This window comes from Capricornis sumatraensis, chromosome 15 (genome assembly GCF_032405125.1).
Source record: "Capricornis sumatraensis isolate serow.1 chromosome 15, serow.2, whole genome shotgun sequence".
Lineage (NCBI taxonomy): Eukaryota > Metazoa > Chordata > Mammalia > Artiodactyla > Bovidae > Capricornis > Capricornis sumatraensis.
The window spans coordinates 50,086,604-50,112,836 of NC_091083.1; the positions used below are offsets into that span (position 1 = coordinate 50,086,604).

The following is a 26,233-nucleotide window of genomic DNA, read 5'->3' on the forward strand; positions in this document are numbered from 1 at the left end:
ATGACAAAAATCAGACCGTTTGTTTCAAAAATCTGGGACCAGGAAGAAATTAAGTGAAGAGCCGAAGTGTCGCAAAGGTTCGGGGTGACACTAAACATTCTCTGCATAGCTGGGAACTTCACATATGGCTAGACAGAAAGAGAACAGGAAAAATTCTGTGGGAACCAAGGGGAAAACAAGCACAAGAACAAGATGAGAACGTGGGATAGGTAACCACACTCAGGACATTGTTTAACTGATTCTTCTAGTAGACTCTCATTTGCAAGGTCCTGAGGCTCTGCTGCTGCTGCTGCTGCTAAGTCACTTCAGTCGTGTCTGACTCTGTGCGACCCCATAGACGGCAGCCCACCAGGCTCCCCCGTCCCTGGGATTCTCCAGGCAAGAGTACTGGAGTGGGTTGCCATTTCCTTTGAGGCTCTACTCCCAAGCAATTTATAATCTAGTTAAATATGGGCAGAGCAGCTTAAAATGGTACTGGATGATACAAGCCAGTTGCTGCTGGAGCAGGAGGAAGACGGTTGAGTTTTGTTGGGGAAATACGGACAACTTCACAGAAGAGAGGAGTGTGAAGGAATTCGGGGCTGAGGAAACTGCTGGAGCAGAGCCTCAGCCAAGGCAATTAAAGGAGGGGCAACTGGCCTAGCAGGACTGAAGCCCATGGGGTACTCAGGGAGAGAGGTTGTCAGAAACATGGTCTGGGCTTTTTCACACAATCTGAACCCCACACCCTGGAGTCTAGCCACTAAGGAATCATTTTATGGGTTTAAGGAGTGGAGAGATATAGCCGCCTGTAATACGTCTGCAGCATGATGGTTTCTCTTTAAATTCACAATCATTCATCCTTAGAAAAAATGTAATTTCTGATGCAATACCTTAAATTGCTGAACTGAGAAAGTCAGAGGGGAGAAAGGGGGAGGAAGGAGGTCTCTGAGGACATGAATACCCCCAATGAATGGGCCCATCCTAAAGAGGACCCTCACTATTAGAGAAAGTTTAAAATACTTTCCATTACACCCATACTCTCCTCCAGCTAATGCCTATTTCTCTGCTCCTCCCAGGACAAAACTTCTCAGAAGAATTGTCTCTACTCCCTCACCTTCCATTTCTTCATCAATCTACTCTGTCTGTTCTTATCACTCTCTTGAAACTAATCCCATCAAGGCCCCAGTAATGACCTCCGTCACCAAATCCAGTGAGTTCTTTCCCACCTCCACTCTATTTGGTCTCTCTAAAGCTGACCCCTGCCTTCTTGAAAGGCACCTCCTTTTTTGCGCTCTTGATATCCTCCTCCTTCACTGGCTGTCACTTTTCAGTCTCTCTTGCTATCTTCTCTTTCTTTAATGCAAAGTGTGGCTCAGCAGATCAGCACCATCTAGGAACCCAGGAGAAATGCAGGTTCTTGGACTTCATCTCAGAATTACTAAATCAGAATCTCTAAGGTGGGCCCAACCAGTCCATCCTAAAGGAGATCAGTCCTGGGTGTTCATTGGAAGGACTGATGTTGAAGCTGAAACTCCAATACTTTGGCCACCTGATGCAAAGAGCTGACTCATTGGAAAAGACCCTGATGCTGGGAAAGATTGAGGGCAGGAGGAGAAGGGGATGACTGAGGATGAGATGGTTGGATGGCATCACCAAGTCAATGGGTAAGTTCTGGGAGTTGGTGATGGACAGGGAGGCCTGCCGTGCTGCAGTCCATGGGGTCGCAGAGTCAGACACGACTGAGCAACTAAACTGAATTGAACTGAAGGTGGGCCCAGGAATCTGTGTTTTATCCAGACCCCCGGTGATGCACACTGAAAGCTAGGATCCATGATCTAAAACTGTCTGTTTCTTACCATTCAGTCCTGATTCCTCTTCTTTCCTCTGGCTACACTTTCTTCCTTGATGTTATCATCCAAGCCCACAACTTTGAAAATCATCTAAATACTGGTGGTGGTTTAGTCACCTCAGTCATGTCCAACTCTTTGCAAGCCCAGGCTCCTCTGTCCATGGGATTTCCCAGGCAAGAATACTGGTTGCCATTTCCTTTTCCAGGGGATCTTGCTGACCAAGGGATCAAACCCGGGTCTCCTGTAATGCAGGCAGATTCTTACTGACAATTTCTAAATGCACATCCTCAGCACCAACCCTCCCAATCTGGAGGTTACATTAAAATTCAACATACCCCAAATGGAAGAAACTTCTCTAAAACTTGTTGCCTCTAAAACTTGGTCTTTCTCCGTTTCTCACCATTTCAGAATACCTCCTCTACCACCAAGCCCCACCATTGCCCCTCAGGCCCCACACAACAATCAGAATGGTCTTTGAAATCAGGTCATGTCACCACCCTGCTGAAATCTTCAAGGGCTTTCTATCACACTTAATTAAAATCTAAAGACCTGGTCATTGGCTGTTAGGCCCTGCATGACCTGGTCACTTTCTATGTGGCTTCCTGTATTCCCTTGTTGTCTAATGTCAGAAACTATATCTAATTCACACTAGGGTCTCTATAAATTATTTGATGAATGAAATATTTCTTCTTTTGAAAATAAGAGAAACATAGAGTTTGACTTCTTTAGCTTCTCCACGTTTGCTGAGGAGGATCTATGTGATGTTGACAGGTAACTTCAGCTAAGCCAGGACGTGGGAGATGCGAAGGGAGACTTTCAAAGAATGTCTTCATGGTGCCATAACCTCAGCACAGCCAGGCCCCAGAGGACAAACCCTCAAACATGCTTGTCATTCAGTTCAGAAAGTGGCCTTCCTTATATATAATGGGATATAGTAGTTGTGGTGATGGTAGAGACTGAGATGCGGAACGATGTAGGGCCATTTGCAAAAGCTTTCTCCTGTGGGCTGACCAACGTGATCCTGTTCATGAGGCCAATGAAAGCCCCTAAGAATCTACAACCCCATAATGGCAGTTTTCAAAAATTGCCACAAATTCTTTGATACTCTTCCCATTGAGAGATGGGGTCCATGATCCCTGCCCTTGAATCTGAATGGGCATATAGCTGGCTACTTTGGTCAATAGCATATAGTGAAAGTGATGTTATGTGACTTTTGAGACTATGTGAGAAGTGGCAATGTAGCTTCCATGTTGTTTACTGACAGTCTCCCACTTGGGTCCTCTTGGGACTTCTTAAGCCAGGTAAGAAGCTCATCAAACTTGAGACTACTATGCTGGGAGGAAGCCAGGCCACATGGGGAAGTCATGTGAAGGCACTTCAGTCAGTACGCCTGATTTTCAAGTCCTCCCAGCCCAGGTGCCAGCCAAGCAAGTGACTGAACTGATTCCAATTCCTAGCTATCACGTCAACCTCAGACACTGAGTCTTCCCAACAGCAGCCTCAGATGTCATGGGGCAGAGTCAAGTCCCCATTATGCCTGTCCAACTCTTTGGCCTACACAATTCATGGGCATAATAAACTGGTAGTTTCTTTAAACCATTAAGTTTTGGAGTAGTTGCTACATGGCAATAATATCCAGAATAGGACCAAAGGCAATGTCATTTGGTTCCCTCAAACCCTAACAAACTGTATTACCTTCTGAGCATTTTCTTGGTTGGGGGAGGGAAGGAAAGCATTCAGCCAGTTGACATTGGATTCTTTTGAGGAAAAAAGGCTGAGTTTTGGCATCTTCTAAACGAGCTGTACATTGCCCCTTCTGGCAGGGGAAAGTCAATCCCTTGCCCAGCCTGATCTGGTCACTCACTCCCAGCTCCACCCAGCTCAAGACTCAAAGAGATGCTTCACTGCCCCCAATGCACCTCACAATAAACAATCTCTGAGGAAAGAAGGTAAGGATCTAAAAGTAGTGTCAACTTAATCATTATGTAAGACTGACTGGATAGAAAACAGCCCTGGCATTCCTGCCTAATACTCATTTCTAACTGGCCACAATCCATTTCTGCTACTGAATCATCTTCATCCCATGGTCATGTTTTATAGACCTCTCATTTCTCCTTCCCAGCAGAACTTTCAGGCCCCCATCCACAGTTATATATACATCACCTCATTCTACACAATTCTTCTGGCCTCTCCCCTCCCTCACTTGTCCCCATCCTATTTGAGAGATCCACCCTGAGACGTTTAACCTAATGGGTGTCTCAATATTTTTAAACCTCTTTCCTTGCAAGCTTAGTGGAGCCTCTTGCCCATAACAAGGGGACTAGATATCTCATTTTTCCCAGGTTTATACCCATTGCCCCGGCATAATTAATATTGGTACTCTCAAAAGTGCCCAAATTTGGATAATGATGTATATGATCCCTCTAACCCTAACATATGTCTTCTATCACTTGCTATCCTTCACATGAGACAAACCCCTACATAAAATTTTGGCAGTAATAATGATCAAGAACACACCATGTTTTACAAGAAATCTCAGGTAATGTGCAGAATGGACTTGTTAAATAGAGTGCATTTCCCTCACTTATGAATATCATAATCTAAATCATTTACTTTGTAAATAATGGGCAGGAACTGAGTAAATGACGGCAGGTGATGGCTAATATCCTTTCTAGGCCTCAAATTTTAATCTGAAAATTCACAAACATTGGGCTTAATCCAGGGTAGTAGAATTTTTGTCCTTTTCAGAAATTTCTGGTTACCAGAGTTCCAGAAATTGCTTTCTCATTCCCTAATCTTTCATTTTCTCCATTACGTAACGAGAAGCTGGGGCTTTGGCCGATTTTCCCTCTAAAGATGATTTTTATCGTCAACAAGCAATTTCAGGGAGTGATGAGCCAGGGAGGCGGTATTAGTTGATGCTAGCGTTTATGCTAGTCTCAACTCGTTTTTCCCAGGGACTTAGATTCCTGGGTCTGCCGGTAAACCCCGGGCGCCGGCAGCGGGTGCGCCTGAGCGTGCGCGCGCCGTCGCCTCCCCGCCCCCGCACCTCCTCCTCTGCCCGGCGACTCACCAGCCCTAGTTGCCAGTTGCTGACAGCCGCAGAGCTGAGAGCGTCTTCTCTCGCAGAGGCAGGTAAATAGCCACGTAGTCCTTTAAACTCCCAGCGGAGGCCGCCCCCGGCCTTGCGGCCGAGGCCCTAGGGCACTCAGCCGGATCGGACTGGGTGGGAAGCAGACCTGGACCGTGAGGAGGACTGGGGGCTTCCGGCGGGCGCGGGGAACGTCGGGCCTGTTTAGCGTGCTCGTTGGTTTTTGCCAGCCACCGCTCGGTTTTGCCCTCCTGGTTAGAGCTCCATTTACTCGGAATGTGGGCGGGGGCCGCGGCTGGCTGGTCCCCCTCCTGAAGTATGTGGGTGGTGTGTAGGAATCTAGCCCCCTCCCACGCTCGTCCACTGCGGGAGTGGGATGGGCGGATCGCACCGGTAGAGGGGCCGCAGGTCCGAGGAACCGCTGGGGAGATCAGAAGAACAAGGGAGAGGCCCCGGGCTCTGGGCCCTCCCGAAGCCCAGCGGAGACGCGGAATTGGGGGTGGGGGGTGGGGAAGAAGCGGGCGCCCAACGGGGCCCGACCTCGGCTGTGAGAAGTGCCGGCGCGTCCGTGGGCCCCCAGCGGCTGCTGCCGAACTCCTCCCCAGAGGCGGCCCTGCTTGCCATCCCGCGGCTCGGAGGTACCTGGGTAGCCGCAGCGGGTGGGTCTCTGGCTGCCCCCTGGGGATCGGCTCGGGCGGGCGTGCGTGGCCTGGGCTTCAGCCTCGGCGCGGGGAGTCATGGGCGACCCGGCCCTCTCTCCAGAGAAATCCAGGTACCGGGAGCAGTGTTTCCTGGGAGCTCTGATGTGGTGGACCCAAAAGCAAAGCGAAATTTTCGCTGTCTCGACTGATGCTCCGGAAGGAGGGAACTCGGCCCTCAGGAGACTGAGGGGAGGGGATCAGGCGCCTCTTGGAGAACCACCCTCATCTGCCAGTAAGGGTGGCACCTTCACGTTTTTTTTTGTTGTTGTTGTTGTTGTTTTCTCACACGTTTGATTATTAAACAACGAGGAGAAGTCCGTTTTTTGCTGTTCTTTTTCGTTCCCCCCCCCCCTTTTCTTTTGGTACCATATGTAGCAAATAGATTTTTAAAAATCATAAGACCACCATCCTCACCATCTTGTTTTTCAGTTTCCTCGTCTCCAGATTCTTAACAACAAAGCAGTTTCACCTCCCTGATCATGGTTATCCTCATCTCATGGCCGGGTTATTTTCTTGTACTTAAGAGCAATCACGGTTTATTAAGCAGTTTCCCGAATGCTGAACCTTTGAAGTGTTACCTTTCCTTGCAAAAGATTCCGTATAGAATAGGATTAAAAATTTTCACAAGTTGTCAGAAAAATAAGAACAGAAAATTGAATAAAATGTCAGACCTCTGGAAAATGAACAGCTCTCTCAGATTTGAAAATAAACCTATAAAAAGGAACAGTTTTCCTACGGAGACACTGAGGCGCCCTAACGATGAAAAAGAACCAGAAAAGGAAAGAAAATGGAGTTATGTATATGATTTGTATCTGATGCAAATTTTTCATACTTGTGAAAGAAAAATGTCAAGATTATGAAAAGATAAATGGTGAAATGAAGAATCATTTATGGAATAAAATACAAATCAAAGCAAGTCTGGATTATCGTTTTACAACTACTAGTAAAAACAACAGTAACAGCAACCACTACTGGAAGGTTACCTAGAAATTTGCATATTCGTTTATGTGAGGTGGCAAGGCTTTGGAGTTAGAAATACGGCTCTGCAGCTAATTTTACAATTTGGGACCTAATTTCGTCATCGTCCTTTTGTCCATTCATAAAATAGAGGAAATTATACCTACTTCAGGAGTTTGCCAAGATTAACTGTGTAAAACTGACCTTTAGCATGTATACATTTATTCTTTCCCTAGTCACACTGCACTGGGGGACATTTGTGAATCTGTATGAAATTTGTGAAAAATGGTCTGGTGATCCTTTAAGCCATGACCCTGAAACCCCACTCCTGGGAACTTACCTGCAATGGAAGAAATAAGGAAAGAAGAAGAAAAGCTGCATTCACCCACAGAGCTCAGAATGATCTAAAATTAGATCCAGTCCAGAGACAACCTAAAGGTATTAAGAAAATAGCAGGGCAGCAGCTAAGAAAATCATAGCACTTTAACTGAGAGGAACATTGTGTAACCATCACGTGTCATAATTTTAGAGCCTCTCTGTGATATATAGGAAAAAACTGACAGGTCAAAGTAAGATTACTCAGACATGGATGCATATGTGGAAAATCTGAATAAAAAATGGACCCACAGTTTTCTGTGTATGGGAAGAGAGTTCAGTGTCATGTTTGCTGCTTTTTTTTAGTCAGCGTCATCTGTTTTTTAAAAATACTATCATATTTTTTCCTTGAGTAGATTCATTAGTGGTTTAATAATTTATATACTGTTATTCTGTTAAATAATCCATTCTTAGATTTATTAATTATAGTTTTTTTTTTTTTTAAGGACTTCTGAATATATTTGAAAACTGAACAGTTTCAACCAAGCCGAAGCATCTGTCTTCCCAGAGACACAAATCCAACTTGAGCTGAATCACAGCAGATGTAGGTACCCTGCGGAATCTCTCTGGTCTTGTGATGGTTGAAAGTGCCCAACTGTTTCAAAAAGATAAGGGACTGAAAGTCTGGGATCACAAATCCTTGCTCTGGAGGCCACTGCGATCTATATATGTAACCCATACCTATTATATCACTCTTTCTTGTAAAATCATCTTGATTTTGCAGGGAAAGGGACATAGCTTTCTCTAGAATCATTCTGAGTTATGTAAGCAGCAGCCATTTAAAAAATAGTATAATAAAAGCAATAACCTAACATTCCTGCACTGAATCAACACTGAAGGTAACTGTCAACAGACAAAAGGTTTTATGAGGTAACAGTTTTTCTAAGCTGTAGTTTTAACTTACCTATTGCATTCTCCCTTTTTAGATCTTATTTCCTTTTCCAAGGCAACCAGTTTATCAACTGTGAACTGCTACATATGAAACATTCAAAACCTGACTGTGTCTAAAGCTGTGATGGCTACAGCAGAATAATCTTTGAGTAGCATGTTTAGCAGTTCTTACAGTTGGGAGAATTTTTTCTCAGTTTGTTCATCCTTTCTCTCCTAACCATTTTCTACTTATTGCTGTTCTAATATTGTGTGATCACGTCAAGGGAGGTGTTCCCTTTTATGCAAAACATTATGTTAATTGTTTTCTTCCTGAGAACAAGCTCAGAAGATTGGCTAGGAGTGCAGTTTCCTGGAAGCCTTATTATAGATTACTAAATCCCATCACTAGATACTCCCAGGCTGTTGGCCTGATGTAGACTCTAGCTGTGTTGCTTTTCTTAAAGCTCTTCACATCACTCTGAGGATGGACCAGACTGGGGACCGTTGGCCCTATTCAGTCCAGGGTTAGGTCTCAGTGTCACTGGAAAAACCTCCACCTCAAAATGGTTTGTAAATTTTTGTATAGCTTGCATTAGACTCTTTATAAGGGCAGTGACCTCAAAAGATGAAAATATGATAAATGAGTTCCACTTAGCTTATGAAAAATTGGAAATTTCCCCAGGGCAAGGATGGGTAGAGGGACTGTTTGGTGCCAGTTTCCAATTTAAATAAGTCTTAAGGGTATAACATATTTTGAGTATCAAAAATTTGGCCCCAGGCACATGACCACTGGACGTAAGTTCCTACCAGCTCTGATTCTCAATCCCCATGTATAAAAGGGAATAAGATGAATGGGACAATATATGGATTTTGTTGTTGTTCCTTCTCTCTCGTTCCATCGCTCTGCCATTGTGCTTATTCACTAATGCCACTTGATCATATTTATTATAGTTTTCCAATCCATTCTGATACTTGGCAGGCCAAGTGTACCCTAGATTTTCTTCCTGTTCAGTAATTTCTTCAGTCTTCTTAATTTTGAGTATCATTATATTCTTTAAAATCCTCTTTGAATTAGGACTGAAATTTTATTGACTTAATGATTAATTGGAGTTGAATTGGTATCTTTCAAAATCTTCAATCTTGATTTTCCCAACCATACACCTTGCCGGTCTTTCTTTTTTTTCCAGTCTTCCAGCTTTTTTGGTCTAAGTTCTGCTATTTATTATTAGATTAAGTCTTAGTTTGAATTTTTTGTTGCCATTAATGAGTGGAATTTCTTTTTCACACTAAATCTTCTAAGTAATTACAACTAATTTGAGTATTCACTCTTTTCTATATGTTGAGTTCAAAAACTGCCACCCTAATAAATAAGCTCATTCATTTATTTGAAGGCATTTTTGGATGATTGTCCTATATTTTCCAGATAGAAAATCATACCTGGCTTTCTCCATAGCTGTCTAAAATAGCAGCAATCACTTACATTCTTGTCTTGTTAATCTCATTCATGAGAATGCTTTTCCTCTTTATGTTAAGATAGGGTGTGGGCTGTGTATTACTTCTAGTTCTATAGAAATTTTTTCAACATCTTAAACTTAAAAAGTCAGGAAAGCACTGATTCCTGAATTTAAGTGAAAACTTTGATTTTAATTGAAAACTTTGCAACATCAGAGAATCTTTGTTTTCTCCTTAACCTACTAATAGGTTAATTGATTTCATGATTTTGAGCCATTCTTGTATTCCTAAAATAATCCTTATTGGTCACAGTGTATTCTTTCACTAAAATATCAAAATCAACTTGGTGGTATTTTCTTTTGGATTTTGGCACCCATATTGCTGAAGGTTGGGTAGCTAAGAGTGTGAGCCCTTCACTCCCTGTGGCTCTTAATGCTACGTCTCAGGTGAACTGCCCAAATGTTTATCTCTACTGAGTAAGAGTTTCAGATTCTTATAACAATTACATAAATTGATGCTCTCACTTGAATGGCTCATAGATGTAGCAAAGTTAATATATCCAAACTATAACTTTATTTTTTTCTCACAAGCCTGGCCCTCCATCAGTTTTCTCATTTTCATTAGGTAGCGTCAGCACCATCTACCTAGTTCCAAAAGCCACAAACCTGGTCAACTCTCACTCTCTCATCCACTTTATCAGCTTAATTGTTTTTTTCTACAAAATACATCCCATTTTTCACAGCTCCTTGCTGCTTTGTCACAGTCCCAGATTACACCACCATCTTCCTTTAATCATTTTCTAAATGGTCTCACCATTTCCTTTCTTATCCCTCAAAATTTTCTCTTTACACAACAGTAAGGGTGAACTTTAAAAAAAGAGAAAAAAAAAAATCTGTGATGTGATTCTCCTAAGCCACTTTAATGGCTTCTCACTGTTTCAGGCTCCAGACGCTAATCTCCCTGTAGTCCTCAAACCCACAAACTAAATATCTTACCACTGTGTCCTCAGCCACAGAACAGTAATATTAGAAGACATGTAATAAATATTTGTCCAAGTAATCAATAGTTATTGTACAGTAACTTTTTTCTCCATTTCTTTTATGATATAAGGTCAAGTTTTCTATTTAAAAACTGGTACATACTAGCTGGTCCATAAAAACTTATTTAATGATTGATTCAATGTCAGTTTTTATAATTGGATAGAAAGGTAATCCCTCCCACACAGATTTTTCTTTTTTTTTTTTAAATGAGGCAAGGAATATGACTACTTGGAAAGCTGGCTGCCTGAGAAAATGGCGGATTAATGTCTCAAAACAAATATCAGTGTCTAGACGCCAGGTTCTTTTATAGAACAGAGATGGTAGGAAGATGAGGAAATAAAGGCAGAATAAAGAGGGAGAAGTGGTGTGGAAGTCAAGTAAAAAAGACCCATGTCTTGCAAGACATCTCCAGAAATGGCCAGCCTGTGGAAGGGATGTGTTAATCTCTTCTTTCCTGCAACCATTCACAGGTGGGAAGTGTCAGATTATCTCCCTGTGAGCTGAACAAAGGCACTTCAGTCCAATAGTTAGGCAGAGGGACTGGGTTTTCTGAGGCAGGCCATTATATATGATTATAATAACAGTAGCAACAAAAAGCAAGTCAAAGAAACAGTTCCAACATGGAGTCAGAATTGGTTCTTCTCTGCAACAGTTCCCCACTGTCAAGGTCCATTTGACAATCTTGTAGGAAAAGGGGACAGTGATCTTTCTGTTTGTCAGATGAATCTTTCTGGGAGTGTCTGCCTTTGGTACCAGTGTTCCAAATATTGAGATTTGTTTTCTTTTTGTTCCTCCTTGGAAAGTGGCTACTTTATACTTGTCAGCTTAGAAATATTGGACTTCAGACCCAGGAGGGTTTCTCAAGTTAAGAAATTTTGCACTTTTCTGTGTATGGGAAAATGCAAGAGTCAGGGCTCATTAAGATTATTTCCTTGATATGTAATTCAGCTGTCTGGGGCCTGTGATCCTGTATTCTCAAGTTTCCTCAAGGTTCACCATAGGGAGTGGTGTAATCTGATGACTGCTAGATGGCAGGTATTCTCCTTCATGAGTTTTCTTTCCTGAGTTTTCTCCTTCCTGAGTTGACTTGGGGTTCACCAGCTCACATTAGAGGGCTTCAGTTGTTGATTCCATTTCTCAAGTCTTCCCTACTTGGTCAGGAATTTGACTAATATTTGGGAGACATTTCATGGTCAAACTTTGCTTCACGGTGCTGTGAGGTTCATCCTAGAACAGGCAAAATTTCTTGATGTACCACTCCAGGTGCTAAATTTTGGATTAGACCCCCATGAATAATTAAAGATTCTCTGGATTCTGTCTAATTGTCATCCAGGAGACATTTTCCATTGTTGCTTCTTCCCATACCTAGAATCACACTATTATAATTATTTTATGTTATAAATGTGATCTATTTTCTCAAGATGTTTAGCCGTAGAAGTTTTGTTGGAGGTCTGATTATACATTGGTTACTGCAAGAGACAACTATCTTATAAATTAGTCAGGATATAAGTAATGCAGCTAGTAACACTGATAATGACATAGTGCAACAGGGAGATATAAAACACAATTTAAAAACGAAGAATAAAGTAAAGCAATGATTAGTATAACTAGTTGTAGTCCAGTTGCAATAATCTAGTGACCAAAGGAGCCATAACTGATTTAATGAGCTATCTTCAGTTTCATTGTACTGGCCATGGCATAGCTTAATCTTTGAGACAAGCATATGCTACTGGGAGGATCAACCAGATAGAAAAAGATTTAAGTTTTACCTTTGCTTACAAAGGATATAATTTACCAAATTACTGTAAGTCAGAGGTTAAGGAAGTTTTCCTTACACCTGGAAAACACAGATTTAAGCCAGTTATTTTTAGATAGAAACCATAAAAATTATAACAATTTATCAGTTCACTCAGTCGTATGTAACTAATCCTTTTTGTTAACAGCTTTATGAAGCCATCAAGTTTCCCATTAGAATTCTTCAATGTATTGCGAGTTCAGCATTACGGTCTAAAATTCAGAAACTTGGATTTATCCGAAAGTCCTTTTTATAAATCTTAAAGAGGAGGCATTTTTACAGAGGCAACAAAGTGAAACCATAACTGTATAATGACAAAAGACTTAAGAAGGCACTTTAAATCTGATTATGATGCAATTGACAAAGTAACCTGGTTACTGCTGTGACATACAACAGTTTCAGGTAATAGAACTAGAATTATGACTGATAATATTCTACCAGGACATAGCACATTTTTAAGAACTCCGTATAATCTCTAGAATATTGGTATCATTTATCATATAATTTAAGATTTATTATTCATTGGATAACACTTGCCATGTAGTTTAACATACCAAGTGAATCTAATTAGTTTAATATCTCCCTTTGGTGTGTCTCAGGGGCCCTTTGAGGCACCCCAAAGTTAGCTAAAGATCAAAGGAACTTTATTGTAATTTGATTTGGGAAGTCTTGTCAAAAGAGCATTAAGAAAAAATGTTTTAAAACACAACAGGATCATAGGTCACTGTGAAACAATATTTACTTAGCCAAAATGACAATGAACGATTTCAAAGGCAAATATAGAACAGATTATTTAAAAGGTAGAAATACTTATAATCTGTTATCAAAGGAGAAGAAAGCCAAATTTATTTTGTACCAAGTTACTTTCAAGATTCATTTATTCAATTAAATTTGTTTCAAACTTAGTCCTGATCATGTACAAAACTACTTTTTCAGGGTCCATGTTTCATGAACTTGCCATCAATTAATTTATTTTAGCACAATTTTAACTTTCAAGTTGTTGAATATCTGGAGATATCCTAAAATATAATTATTTCTGAAAGTTCACTCAAAGCTCTTATCTTCATTTGCATTTTCTTTCCTTAAAAGTTTCTTCACATCAAGTCCCTTTCTTTGCTGACAAATTGTATCAACAAACAACCATAGATACCAAATATAATTTAATATTAAATATTTCCCAGTTCATGTGAACCTGGAGCTCATTTAGCTTAATTGTATTTAGAATTGTTTGGTTTGTAAGCACTTACTTTTATTTAAACCAATTAAATAGAGCTCTTTTACAAATCAACTGCAGCAAATGTTATCCAAAGACAAAGATACATACAAACAGAGAGGCCTCAATTCTTATTTCAAGATTGCAGTCCTGAGTCAGGCAATGTAAAAAACCATCAGTTTACATATGAGGTTGAATTAAAATTGGATTTCTCATAGATGGAAAAAAGTCAAGCTCACTTGGCTAGATAGCTAAATATTTGCAGAAAAAGCACTTAGGAATTCTAATTATCTTGGCCAACCCAACTTCTAAATTACTTTACCTTCTCTAAAATTTGCATTTTAAAAAGACAGCATAATGAGGGTTCCTGAGAAGATATTTGCATCTCAAAGACATTTGCATCTCAGAGATACAGGCAAGTTTTTCCTAAAATGACTTTGTTTCCCCTTTGTTTAATACTTACAGGCCTCTTAAGATAACCAGGGAAGGTCTGGGGAGTAGTAAAAGTTTTGATGGGATTTGGATTATTTTTGGAACCACACTTCTGGTACTGTAAAGACTACGTTTGTAAAACACAGTTTTGTGTTTGTTTTTTTTTTTTGAATGATACTGAAGGATTGACATGCCCATTTACCTATGTTGGAAAGTTTTACCTTTCCTCATTTAGCTTAGCTCTTGGGAAGACACAGAGGCAACAATTTAGGCTCCTGTAAATCAGTCCAGACTGAGGGGGGAAAGAGGTGAAGATGAGAGACAGGCTAAGGAATCCGTCTCATAGTCTTACCAGGAAGATTGTGGCCAGGGGGAATGGGTCACTCTTTTGCTTGAACCAATGTGTGCTTCACAGTGCACAGAAGGTGTCTTGCTGGAATTGTTGTAGCCACAAGTTCTGGGAAACAAACTCACTCAGAAGGACAATGCAGATAGTGGAGTGCAGTTTATTACACCGGCGGGCCCAAGGCAGAGTCTCCTCTTAGCCAAGGACTCTGACCAGTTTTTGTGAAAACTTTATATATCCTAAGTGTACGTGCTCAAACCCACCTCCCCAAATTCCTTGAAACTAGTCTGAACAAAAGAAAAGAAAGATACAATCAAAGTTAACCTGTGATTCATATGCCTTAAGCCTAGGTAGTTAACAGTGGACAATTATCAATAGGCCTGTGGTCATACCCCAGTAAGCATAATAGAATTTATGATTCTATTCAGTTACACAGATAATTAGGGTATTCTTTTAGGCTACTGAGAGTCCAGATATGAGCCCTGGGACTCTTCCATCTGGGGCGGGGGGTCTGGTTTTCCAGTTAGTATGTCATTTCCATAGATACTGGGCATATAGCTCAAAGTCCGCAGTCCAGCCCAACATGGGTCCTGCTTTCAAGATGGAGCCTGTTCTGTTTGTTTCCTCCTTCAGAGTCAGATGCTATAATAGTCTGGTCCATTCTGTTACCCACTTATCCTGTCACAAGAGACTTCAAGTGACAGGCACCTTAATGGCTTTTAAGTGCCTGACCCATGCCCTCACAATATTAATTGGCCTGGTACTCAGCCTAAGGGAGAAGGAGGAAAGGAGAGCCCTGACCTGCTTGGGAGGCAGCTACTGGGGCACAGTAGGCTATTAGGGCTTCAGAACACTCCAGAGAATAACCCTAGCTAGAGTTCCATAGCTATTAGTCTCTTTGCAGAGGGTTTGAGGAGAAAGGAATGAGTGAGTGTGAGGAGGGTGGAGACCTTAAAGGAAGTACTTCTCCTTAATAGCTCAAGCAATTAGTGTCAGATGTCTGTGTGTTACCAAAGTATCCAGAATAAAACAAAATCTAGCCAGCTAGAGAGTCACATTAACATGACTTCCCAGTTTCATTAGACCTGTGACCTTTGTCCAAAATGCTTTATAAATGGGGTTTTCCTTCACAGGGGTTGCTCCCCAAGCTGAAGCTGAAGCTCTCCACTGTCAAAGTTACCCAGGGCTCCTGTAGGGAAATTAGAATCAGATGCCTCAAGTCCAAGGGAGTCCCCAAGCCTCTTCATTTATTATCAGAGTGTTTCTCTCCTTTGCAAAACACTTCTAATTGCAAGAGCATGTAATTGTGAGCCATTCAGGCCCATTGCTCTTCTGATCTTAGCATATCTAATATATGTCCCCCAAAGCTTTTCTTCAGGATAGATGAAATATTTCCCATTTTTATAAGTTTCATAGCACCAAAACACACAAAAATAGGTGGATTCCAACATAAATGACACAAATTCCAGTACTAATACATAGATGAACCAGTTTCCAGCTCAGGTAAAGAAATTTATCCTACAAAATAAATGAACTAATCCCAACTGTGTGCTTGTTTTGTGCCCTTCCTCTGGAGGCATGCATGCTAAGCCGCTTCAGTTGTGTCTGACTCTTTGCAACTCTTTGGACTGTGTCCCACCAGGCTCCTCTGTCCATGGGATTCTCCAGGCAAGAATACTGCCATGCCCTTGATATACTCTAGTATTCTTATACTCCAGTATACTCTATTATTCTTGCCTGGAGAATCCCATGGTCAGAGGAGACTGAAAGGCTACAGTTCATGAGGTCACGAAGAGTAGGACATGACTGAAATGACATAGCCCAAAACAAGCACACAACTAGGGTAGGCTTGTCCCCAAAAGAACTAGTTCCCCAATAAACTGGTTCCAACTCAGGTAGAGCCCAACAACAATTCCCATCTCCAACAGAGTACCCCAACCAAATTGGCTTGTCCTGTAAAGAAAAAGCCCAAATTTAGAGGGGAATATGTTCTCAGTGTGCACACCAGAGCAACTTACCCTACAAAATCAAGTTTGTCAACTCGTAATAGAAAGGGCACACAAAACCACAAACAAATGAGCCAGCTATCAAATGAAGAAAACTAATGCTATGAAATTGGGTCTGTTGACTTGTAGAAGTTTGTTGATTCCTTGCTTCAACTGCCAGGCCCTGGGGCCACTGATGGCACTTCAGGGAATCTTGAAGGAGAGATCCTCAGCACAAATGGTCCCAGCAGCTTCTAGAGCCTTGCCCTAACATTCCCTAACGGAGCTGGCTAAACACAAGCAGCAAGTCAAATTTGTTACCAAATCCAGACTTGCTCTACTGAGTGAACAACAGGCCAGTGAATCAGAGATGAGATGTTGAAGGAAAGAATGTGACTTTATTCAGTAAGCTGGCTGACCAAGAAGATGGCAGACTAACATCTTAAAATAACCATCTTCTTGGGTTCTGGATGCCAGGTTCTTTACAGAACAGAAATGAGGGGAAGTGAGGAAATAAAGTAAAAAGGCAGAATAGAGAGGGAGAGGCAATGAGTCTTGGGTCATAAGTCTTGCAAAACATCTCTAGGAATCCCCACAGTTTTTTAATTCATAAAACTTTTAACTTTCACAGTTAGGTCTCTAATCCATTTAGAGCCTGCTTTTGCATGTGACATTAAGGTCCGATTTTTATTTTCCTTCAGTTTCCCAGAAGTCTCTGCTAAATAAACTTTCCTTTCTCATTGATTTGTTTTGTCAATTTATCATTTATCCAGTTTGTACTAAAGTCAATGTATGTGGCTTTATCTCTGAACTTGTTATTCTGCTTCCTTTGATCTATATGTTCATTTCTAGGTTGTTACCATATTTATTACTATGACTTTATACTAGGATTTAATGTTTGATAACAGTAGGTTTTTGAACTGTGGTATTGGAGAAGACTCTTGAGAGTCCCTTGGACTGCAAGGAGATCCAACCAGTCCATTCTGAAGGAGATCAGCCCTGGAATTTCTTTGGAAGAAATGATGCTAAAGCTGAAATTCCAGTACTTTGGCCACCTCATGCAAAGAGTTGACTCATTGGAAAAGATTCTGATGCTGGGAGGGATTGGGGGCAGGAGGAGAAGGGGACGACAGAGGATGAGATGGCTGGATGGCATCACTGACTCAATGGACGTGAGTCTGAGTGAACTCCGGGAGTTGTTGATGGGCAGGGAGGCCTAGCGTGCTGCAATTCATGGGGTCGCAAAGAGTCGGACACGACTGAGCGACTGAACTGAACTGAACAGTAGGTTCTCACCTCATTTCCTTTTTAAGGTTGAGTTTGTTATTTGTGGACATTTCTTCATCCTTTATTGAATTCCTCAAAAAAAATCCAGCTAGAATTTTGATTGTCATTATTATTCATATTATAAGTTCATTTGTAGGAAATTGACATCTTTATAATACTAGGTGGTTCCAATCAAGACCTTTCCATGTTTACAGATCATCTTCTGTGTTCTTTAGTAGTGTTCAATTTCTTTTTCCCCTAGTCTTACTTTCTTTTGAGATAAGTCAATCCTAGATACTTTACAGTATGATAGTGAAAGTTGTATCTGACTCTTTGTGACCCCATGGACCATACAGCCCATGGAATTCTCTAGGCCAGAATACTGGAGCGGGTAGCCTTTCCTTCCGCCAGGGCATCTTCCCAACCCAGGGATCAAACCCAGGTCTCCCACATTGCAGGCAAATTCTTTACCAGGTGAGCCACAAGGGAAGCCCAAGAATACTGGAGTGGGTAGCTTATCCCTTCTCCAGTCGATCTTCCCGACCCAGGAATCAAACTGGGGTTTCCTGCGTTGTAGGCGGTTTCTTTACCAACTGAGCTATCAGGAAAGCCCACTTTACAGTATGGGTTGAAATTATTACTATCTTATCTATTAATTTTTTCTAGTCAGTTATTGCTGGTATAGAGAAATGCTGTTGATTTTTATAAACCAATCCATAGCCTTGCTGAACTCTAGTTGAGTCTCCTGTTACCTCTGCCAAGTGTGTGGAATTTTCTATGTATATGATCACATTAATTCCAAATAATGACAGCTGGAGCTCTTTTCTTACAGTTATTGTACCAGTCTTTGTCCTTGCATATGGCATTGGAAAAGGGCTTCCCAAGTGGCTCAGTGTTAAAGAATCCACCTATCAAAGAGGAGATCCAGGTTTGATTCCTGGGTCAGGAAGATCCCTTGGAGAAGGAAATGGCCACCCACTCCAGTGTTCTTGCCTGGGAAATCTAATGGACAGAGGAGCCTGGAGAGCTACAGTCCATGGGGTCACAAAAGAGTCGGACACAACTTAGCAACTAAAATAACAATAATGGCACTGGAAGGATCTCCAGTCCTGTGACAGGGGACGTCCTTGTTTTGTTTCTGATCATAAAGGGACTGCATTCAAACATTATCTATTATTATGTTTACCATTTCTGTTATATAATCTTTATTAAGTTAAGCAGGTTTCCTCCTATTTCTAGTCTGCTAAGAGTATTTTTCTTAGTGATAGGTATTTAGTTCAGTTCAGTCACTCTGTTGTGTCCCACTCTTTGCAACCCCCATGGACTGCAGCATGCCAGGCTTCCCTGTCCATCACCAACTCCCAGAGTTTACTCAAACTCATCATGTCCATTGAGTCAGTGATGCCATCCAGTCATCTCATCCTCTGTCATCCCCTTCTCCTGCCCTCAATCTTTCCCAGCATTAGGGTCTTTTCCCATGATTTCTTGGCATCAGGTGGCCAAAGCATTGGAGTTTCAGCTTTAGCATCAGTCCTTTCAATGAACACCCAGGACTGATCTCCTTTAGGATGGACTGGTTGGATCTCCCTGCAGTCCAAGGGACTCTCAAGAGTCTTTTCCAACATAATAACAGTTCAAAATCTAGGTTGGTCATAACTTTCCTTCCAAGGAGTAAGCATTTTTTTAATTTCATGGCTGCAGTCACCATCTGCAGTGATTTTGGAGCCCCCAAAATAAAGATAGGTATTGACTGTTATCAAATACTTAATATCTTGATGTGCTAGAGGATTAGGCAGCAACCCGACTATTCTCTGATAACATCTTATATGAGTGTCATAACACAGCCAGGCATTCAGAAACCTAATGTGCATTCCTAGCAATTTTACTATAATCACAGATATGTTTCTTAAATTTGCTAATCTTTGTAGCATAATTTTTACAGTGAGAGATTTTGGATTAAATAATATAAGATCTTCCTTATTTTATCACAAACAGAAAGAAAATTCTCCAAGGTCTCATTAAGTTTTGAGTTTTTCTTATTCTTAGAAATGATTCTCTACTTCAAAAAAATTTTTTATGATTTTCATAATTAAATGTTGTTGCTTTTGTATTCTCAACTGATTTTAAAATGATTTTGTCTTAATATAGTTTATGATTATCCAGCTTTATTCTAATATTCAGTTTTAAAGTAGTGATCAGCAACATATGCCCATGGCCTTATGTCCTGTTGCCTGTATCTCCAGTCCATGGTCGTTCCTCAGCTCCAGACTCACCAAGCTTACCAGACTCACTGGTATCTCTTGTCCCATGTGTAGCTTGATAATGGCATTGTCAAAGCGACACTCTTCATTTGTCTTCCTATGGTCTTGCTCCACCTTCCGTCTTCTGTCCACAGAATTGTCCAATCCAGAAATCTGGGTGCCACCTCAATTCTTCTAGTCTTTCATCTTCCATATCAAACACCAAGCCTTCCAGAAAGTTCTCATGTTCAGTTCCCTGAGGTGTCTGAGCAGAATTGTGAGCAGCATGGAAGCCAAGAGCTGAACCCCATACGCAAATGGAGAGTAGATCAGGGAAGCAGGCCTGCAAAAGACCAGGTGCAAGAATGAGGCCATTTGGCATATCCCAGGACCCTGTCCCTCTGGCCCTTACCCAAAACAGACTCCAAAAATTCTAGTAGACATACTCTGAGCAGTTTAACCGGCCTTATAACTTTCAAATGTATTTTTATTTATACCCAGGCATTTCAGTAATGATAGTAAAAACATAAAGGGGATGTTAATTCATTGTTTAGTCATCCTTCCTCTGAATATTATCCAAGTTAGTCTTTAGTTCTGAAGGTCATGAAAAATAATTTTATAATATTTGGTGCCACTTTTATTTGAAGATGTCCCAGTGCTGAGGATGACTAATGTCAGCGTTACAACATATGCCATTTTTGGTTTTGTGGCAAATGGTATTTTGGAACATGTGGTTTGATGTGGGGTACAGTAGAAAGTGCTTAATGATCATTCTACTGTGCGTCTTTAATCTCTGCCCCTGGAACCACCCAGGGTAAGTGAGATATTCATTCTGAAAGATCTGAATCTTCAATTCATTCATCTATAATCTGATGAATGTACATTCACAATGGTTCATAGGTTATCGTGCAGGGTACTTTGTTCCCAAACTGTGCTTGCATTATATGTAAGATATATGTTTTTTGCACGAAAAATTAAGAGAAAATAAGTCACTCATGAACCATTAAATGCTGAACTAAGACTCATTCAGTGAGTGAGTGACTGCAGATATTATGAACACAGCCTTTCTTACCCCATTTTGAATAGCCCCATTGTCTGTCTATAGAAAGAAAAATTACTTTATAGGTACGTTTGCAAAATCTTGCCCATTTCCTGTTTCCAAAAATTATTGTATTCAGAATTCCTTTGAGAAAATTCTTGTTGGCATTTATATGTTCAGAAGATGTTAATTCCTTCATTTAACAGATATCTATTGTGTACTTTCCCTGTGCCAGGCTCTGCCCTGGCCCGCTAAGAAGATAGCAGAAAACAAAGAGACTCATTCCCTGCTCACATTCCCACATGAGGAAAGAGGACATGAACCAGCTATTCAGAAAATTATTTAATGATCTCAGCACCTACCTTGGGGTCTTCCCAACTGGACATTAGAATCACTTCCATAGGGTCCATGCCAGGGTTCAGAAGGTTCCAGGAACTAATATCCCTTTTAACAACCCAATAGGCAGAGCTTCTAGGGTCCTCACAAGAACAAGCCCAGTTGCAAGAATCACTACTTTAAAGAAGTTCAAAGCTTGGTAAACCTACCAGATATTTATAGTTTCTTCCAATTTATGATATAGTGTACCAATCAGAGGTTATTTTTATCATAAGCAATGTTGCTGGCATTCTATATATATTTATCAAGTTACTAGGAAATGAGCCAGGAATTATTTTAAGGTCAACTTTGTCCTTAGAGGAGAAAGAGTTGTGTTACTACTTTACCTGTAATTACTTTCATGAGATGTATGGAATGTGAAGAACATTTATGACCTAGAATGTTTATAGCTGATGCCACTGCTATGCAGTCATTCATTATGCTGCAGACTTTAAGTGATTTTTACGTGGGCATATGATGCTGACACCCTCTTTTATTTTGCAGAGAAGCCATCATGGTGAAAAGCCACATAGGCAGTTGGATCCTGGTTCTCTTTGTGGCCATGTGGAGTGACGTGGGCCTCTGCAAGAAGCGACCAAAACCTGGCGGAGGATGGAACACTGGGGGGAGCCGATACCCAGGACAGGGCAGTCCTGGAGGCAACCGCTATCCACCTCAGGGAGGGGGTGGCTGGGGTCAGCCCCATGGAGGTGGCTGGGGCCAACCTCATGGAGGTGGCTGGGGTCAGCCCCATGGTGGTGGCTGGGGACAGCCACATGGTGGTGGAGGCTGGGGTCAAGGTGGTAGCCACAGTCAGTGGAACAAGCCCAGTAAGCCAAAAACCAACATGAAGCATGTGGCAGGAGCTGCTGCAGCTGGAGCAGTGGTAGGGGGCCTTGGTGGCTACATGCTGGGAAGTGCCATGAGCAGGCCTCTTATACATTTTGGCAATGACTATGAGGACCGTTACTATCGTGAAAACATGTACCGTTACCCCAACCAAGTGTACTACAGACCAGTGGATCAGTATAGTAACCAGAACAACTTTGTGCATGACTGTGTCAACATCACAGTCAAGCAACACACAGTCACCACCACCACCAAGGGGGAGAACTTCACCGAAACTGACATCAAGATAATGGAGCGAGTGGTGGAGCAAATGTGCATCACCCAGTACCAGAGAGAATCCCAGGCTTATTACCAAAGGGGGGCAAGTGTGATCCTCTTTTCTTCCCCTCCTGTGATCCTCCTCATCTCTTTCCTCATTTTTCTCATAGTAGGATAGGGGCAACCTTCCTGTTTTCATTATCTTCTTAATCTTTGCCAGGTTGGGGAGGGAGTGTCTACCTGCAGCCCTGTAGTGGTGGTGTCTCATTTCTTGCTTCTCTCTTGTTACCTGTATGCTAATACCCTTGGCGCTTACAGCACTGGGAAATGACAAGCAGACATGAGATGCTGTTTATTCAAGTCCCATTAGCTCAGTATTCTAATGTCCCATCGTAGCAGTGATTTTGTAGCAATTTTCTCATTTGTTTCAAGAGCACCTGACTACATTTCCCTTTGGGAATAGCATTTCTGCCAAGTCTGGAAGGAGGCCACATAATATTCATTCAAAAAAACAAAACTGGAAATCCTTAGTTCATAGACCCAGGGTCCACCCTGTTGAGAGCATGTGTCCTGTGTCTGCAGAGAACTATAAAGGATATTCTGCATTTTGCAGGTTACATTTGCAGGTAACACAGCCATCTATTGCATCAAGAATGGATATTCATGCAACCTTTGACTTATGGGCAGAGGACATTTTCACAAGGAATGAACATAATACGAAAGGCTTCTGAGACTAAAAAATTCCAACATGGAAGAGGTGCCCTTGGTGGCAGCCTTCCATTTTGTATGTTTAAAGCACCTTCAAGTGATACTCCTTTCTTTAGTAACATAAAGTATAGATAATTAAGGTACCTTAATTAAACTACCTTCTAGACACTGAGAGCAAATCTGTTGTTTATCTGGAACCCAGGATGATTTTGACATTGCTTAGGGATGTGAGAGTTGGACTGTAAAGAAAGCTGAGTGCTGAAGAGTTGATGCTTTTGAACTATAGTGTTGGAGAAAACTCTTGAGAGTCCCTTGGACTGCAAGGAGATCAGTCCTGAATATTCATCGGAAGGACTGATGCTGAAGCTGAAACTCCAATACTTTGGCCACCTGATGGGAAGAACTGAAGGCAGGAGGGATGCTAGGAAAGACTGAAGGCAGGAGGAGAAGGGGACGACAGGATGAGATGGCTAGATGGCATCATGGACTCAATGGACATGAGCTCAAGTAAACTCCAGGAGTTGGCGATGGACAGGGAGACCTGGCGTCCTGCAGTCCATGGTGTCGCAGAGTCGGACACGATTGAGTGACTGAATTGAGGTGAACCCAGATTTTAACATAGAGAATGCAGATACAAAAACTCCATATTCATTTGATTGAATCTTTTCCTGAACCAGTGCTAGGTGTTGGACTGGTAAGAGTATAACAGCATATATAGGTTATGTGATGAAGAGAATAGTGTACATGAAATATGTGCATTTCTTTATTGCTGTCTTATAATTGTCAAAAAATGAAATTAGGTCCTTGGTTTCTGTAAAATTGACTTTTGAATCAAAAGGGAGGCATTTAAAGAAATATCTTAAATTAGAGATGATAGAAATCTGATCCATTCAGAGTGGAAAAAGAAATTCCATTACTATTATTTAAGAAGGTAAAATTATTTCCTGAATTGTTCAATATTGTCACCTAGCAGATAGACACTATTATTCTGTACTGTTTTTACTGGCTTGCACTTTGTGGTATCCTATGTAAAAACATATATTGCATATGACGAACTTAAAAATTTCTGTTAGAGCAATTAACATCTGAACTACCTAATGCATTACCTGTTTTTGTAAGGTACTTTTTGTAAGGTACTAAGGAGATGTGGGTTTAATCCCTAGGTCAGGTAAATCCCCTAGAGGAAGAAATGGCAACCCACTCCAGTATTCTTGCCAGGAAAATCCAATGGACAGAGGAGCCTGGCAGGGTACAGTCTAAGCACGGGGTTGCAAAGAGTGAGACAAGACTTGAGCTACTGAACAATAAGGACAATAAATGCTGGGTCGGCTAAAAGGTTCATTAGGTTTTTTTTCTGTAAGATGGCTCTAGTCGCACTTGTCTTTATCTTCATTCGAAACAATTTTGTTAGATTGTATGTGACAGCTCTTGTATCAGCATGCATTTGAAAAAAAATCAAAATTGGTAAATTTTTGTATAGCCATCTTACTATTGAAGATGGAAGAAAAGAAGCAAAATTTTCAGCATATCATGCTGTATTATTTCAAGAAAGATAACCAAAATGCGAAAATGTATTTGTGCAGTGTATGGAGAAGGGGCTGCAACTGATCAAGCTTGTCAAAGTAGTTTGTGAAGTTTTGTGCTGGAGATTTCTTATTGGACGATGCTCCACAGTTGGATATACCAGTTGAAGTTGATAGTGATCAAATTGAGATATTGAGAATAATTGATGTTATACCACGCGGGAGATAGCTGACATACTCAAAATATCCAAATAGAACCTTGAAAACCATTTGCACCATCTCAGTTATGTTAATCACTTTGATGTTTGAGTTCCACATAAGTTAAGCAAAAAAAAAAACAACCTTGACCATATTTGCACATGCAGTTCTCTACTGAAATGAATGAAAACACTTTGTTTTTAAAAACAGATTTTGATTAACAGTGGATACTATACAATAACGTAGAATGGAAGAAATTGTAGGGTGAGCAAAATGAACCACCACCACCAAAGGCCAGTCTTCCTCTAAAGAAGATGTGTGTATGGTGGGATTGGAAAGTAATCCTCTATTATGGATTCTTCTGGAAAACACTGCTCCTAATTAGACCAACTGAAAGCAGCACTCAATGAAAAGCATCCAGAATTAGTCAATAGAAAACATAATCTTCCATCAGGATAACGCAAGACTACATATTTCTTTGATGACCCAGCATGGCTGGGAGGTTCTGATTCATCTGTTGTATTCAGACATTGCATCTTTGGATTTTTTCCATTTATTTCAGTCTACAAAATTATCATAATGGAAAAAATTTCCATTCCCTGGAAGATTGTAAAGTGCATCTGGAAAATTTCTTTGCTCAAAAAGATAAAGTTTTGTGAACACAGAATTATGACGTTGCCTGAAAAATGGCAGAAGGTAGTGGAACAAAAGAGTGACTATGTTGTTTGGTAAAGTTCTTAGTGAAAATGAAAATTGTGTCTTTTATTTTTATTTAAACACCAAAGGCACATTTTGGCCAACCCAATACTGAATACTTAAAGGAAACTCTTCTGTGTTGTCCTTAGCCTTACAGTGTGCACTGAATAGTTTTGTATAAGAATCCAGAGTGATATTTGAAATATGCATGTGCTTATATTTTTTATATTTGTAACTTTGCATGTACTTGTTTTGTGTTAAAAGTTTATAAATATTTAATATCTGACTAAAATTAAACAGGAGCTAAAAGGAGTATCTTCCACGGAGTGTCTGGCTATGTTCACCAGTGTGCACACCATGTTGGCAGCTTCATTTTGGGGGTTAATATGAGAAAAGTGACACATTCAGTCCTCACACTGCCAGTTGCAGCAGGAGGGCTACTGATCCTGCTTCAGCCTTACTCCCAGTCACATGCCAGCTGTTATCTGCTACCTTTTCACATTTTTCCATGAATACCTGTCAAAGTCACTACTATAGCAGAGGAAAACAGTCCTTGCATTCTGGAAGATTTTTTCTGTCCAGGATTTTGAAATAGAGGATTTTCTTGATTAAGATGAGACTTAACAAAGTATCTACCTTATGCCTGTACCCACCCTTGAAACACTATGGTCAATATGGCTACTTTCCTTTGTTACAGGCTTTTAAATGTTCTTCATATGTTTCCTCCTTCCCAAGTATGAGGTGCCAGCTCCCAGTTTTCCTTCTCAGAGGTTTTATTCTGCAACTGTAATTCACTAACAGGTGGAAGTAATAATAAAAAAAAATGATAGTGGTTGAAATCATAATATTTATTAATACTTTAGCAAATGCCAGTGTCCTTCAGTATCTGAACAGAGGATCAACTTTGCATTAAAAATGTAAAGATTAAAAATCAACATCTTGATATCCCATAATTCACAAAACTAATTTTAAAATGACATAAAATCCTCAAA

General features: G+C 40.9%; 1 protein-coding gene across 1 annotated transcript; it reads left to right on the plus strand.

The window, feature by feature from the left end:
- The first annotated feature begins 4,925 nt into the window (after positions 1-4,925).
- On the plus strand, positions 4,926-25,529 carry PRNP (prion protein (Kanno blood group)). Its single transcript, XM_068986906.1, has 3 exons — positions 4,926-4,967; positions 7,403-7,500; positions 21,514-25,529. Exon 3 carries the CDS (start codon positions 21,524-21,526, stop codon positions 22,292-22,294), a length of 771 nt encoding a protein of 256 aa, XP_068843007.1. The 5' UTR covers positions 4,926-4,967; positions 7,403-7,500; positions 21,514-21,523; the 3' UTR covers positions 22,295-25,529.
- Positions 25,530-26,233: the final 704 nt, after the last annotated feature.

Coding starts and splice junctions, on each gene's coding strand:
- PRNP (XM_068986906.1), top strand. CDS start 21,524: ATGGTGAAAAGCCACATAGGCAGTTGGATCCTGGTTCTCTTTGTGGCC.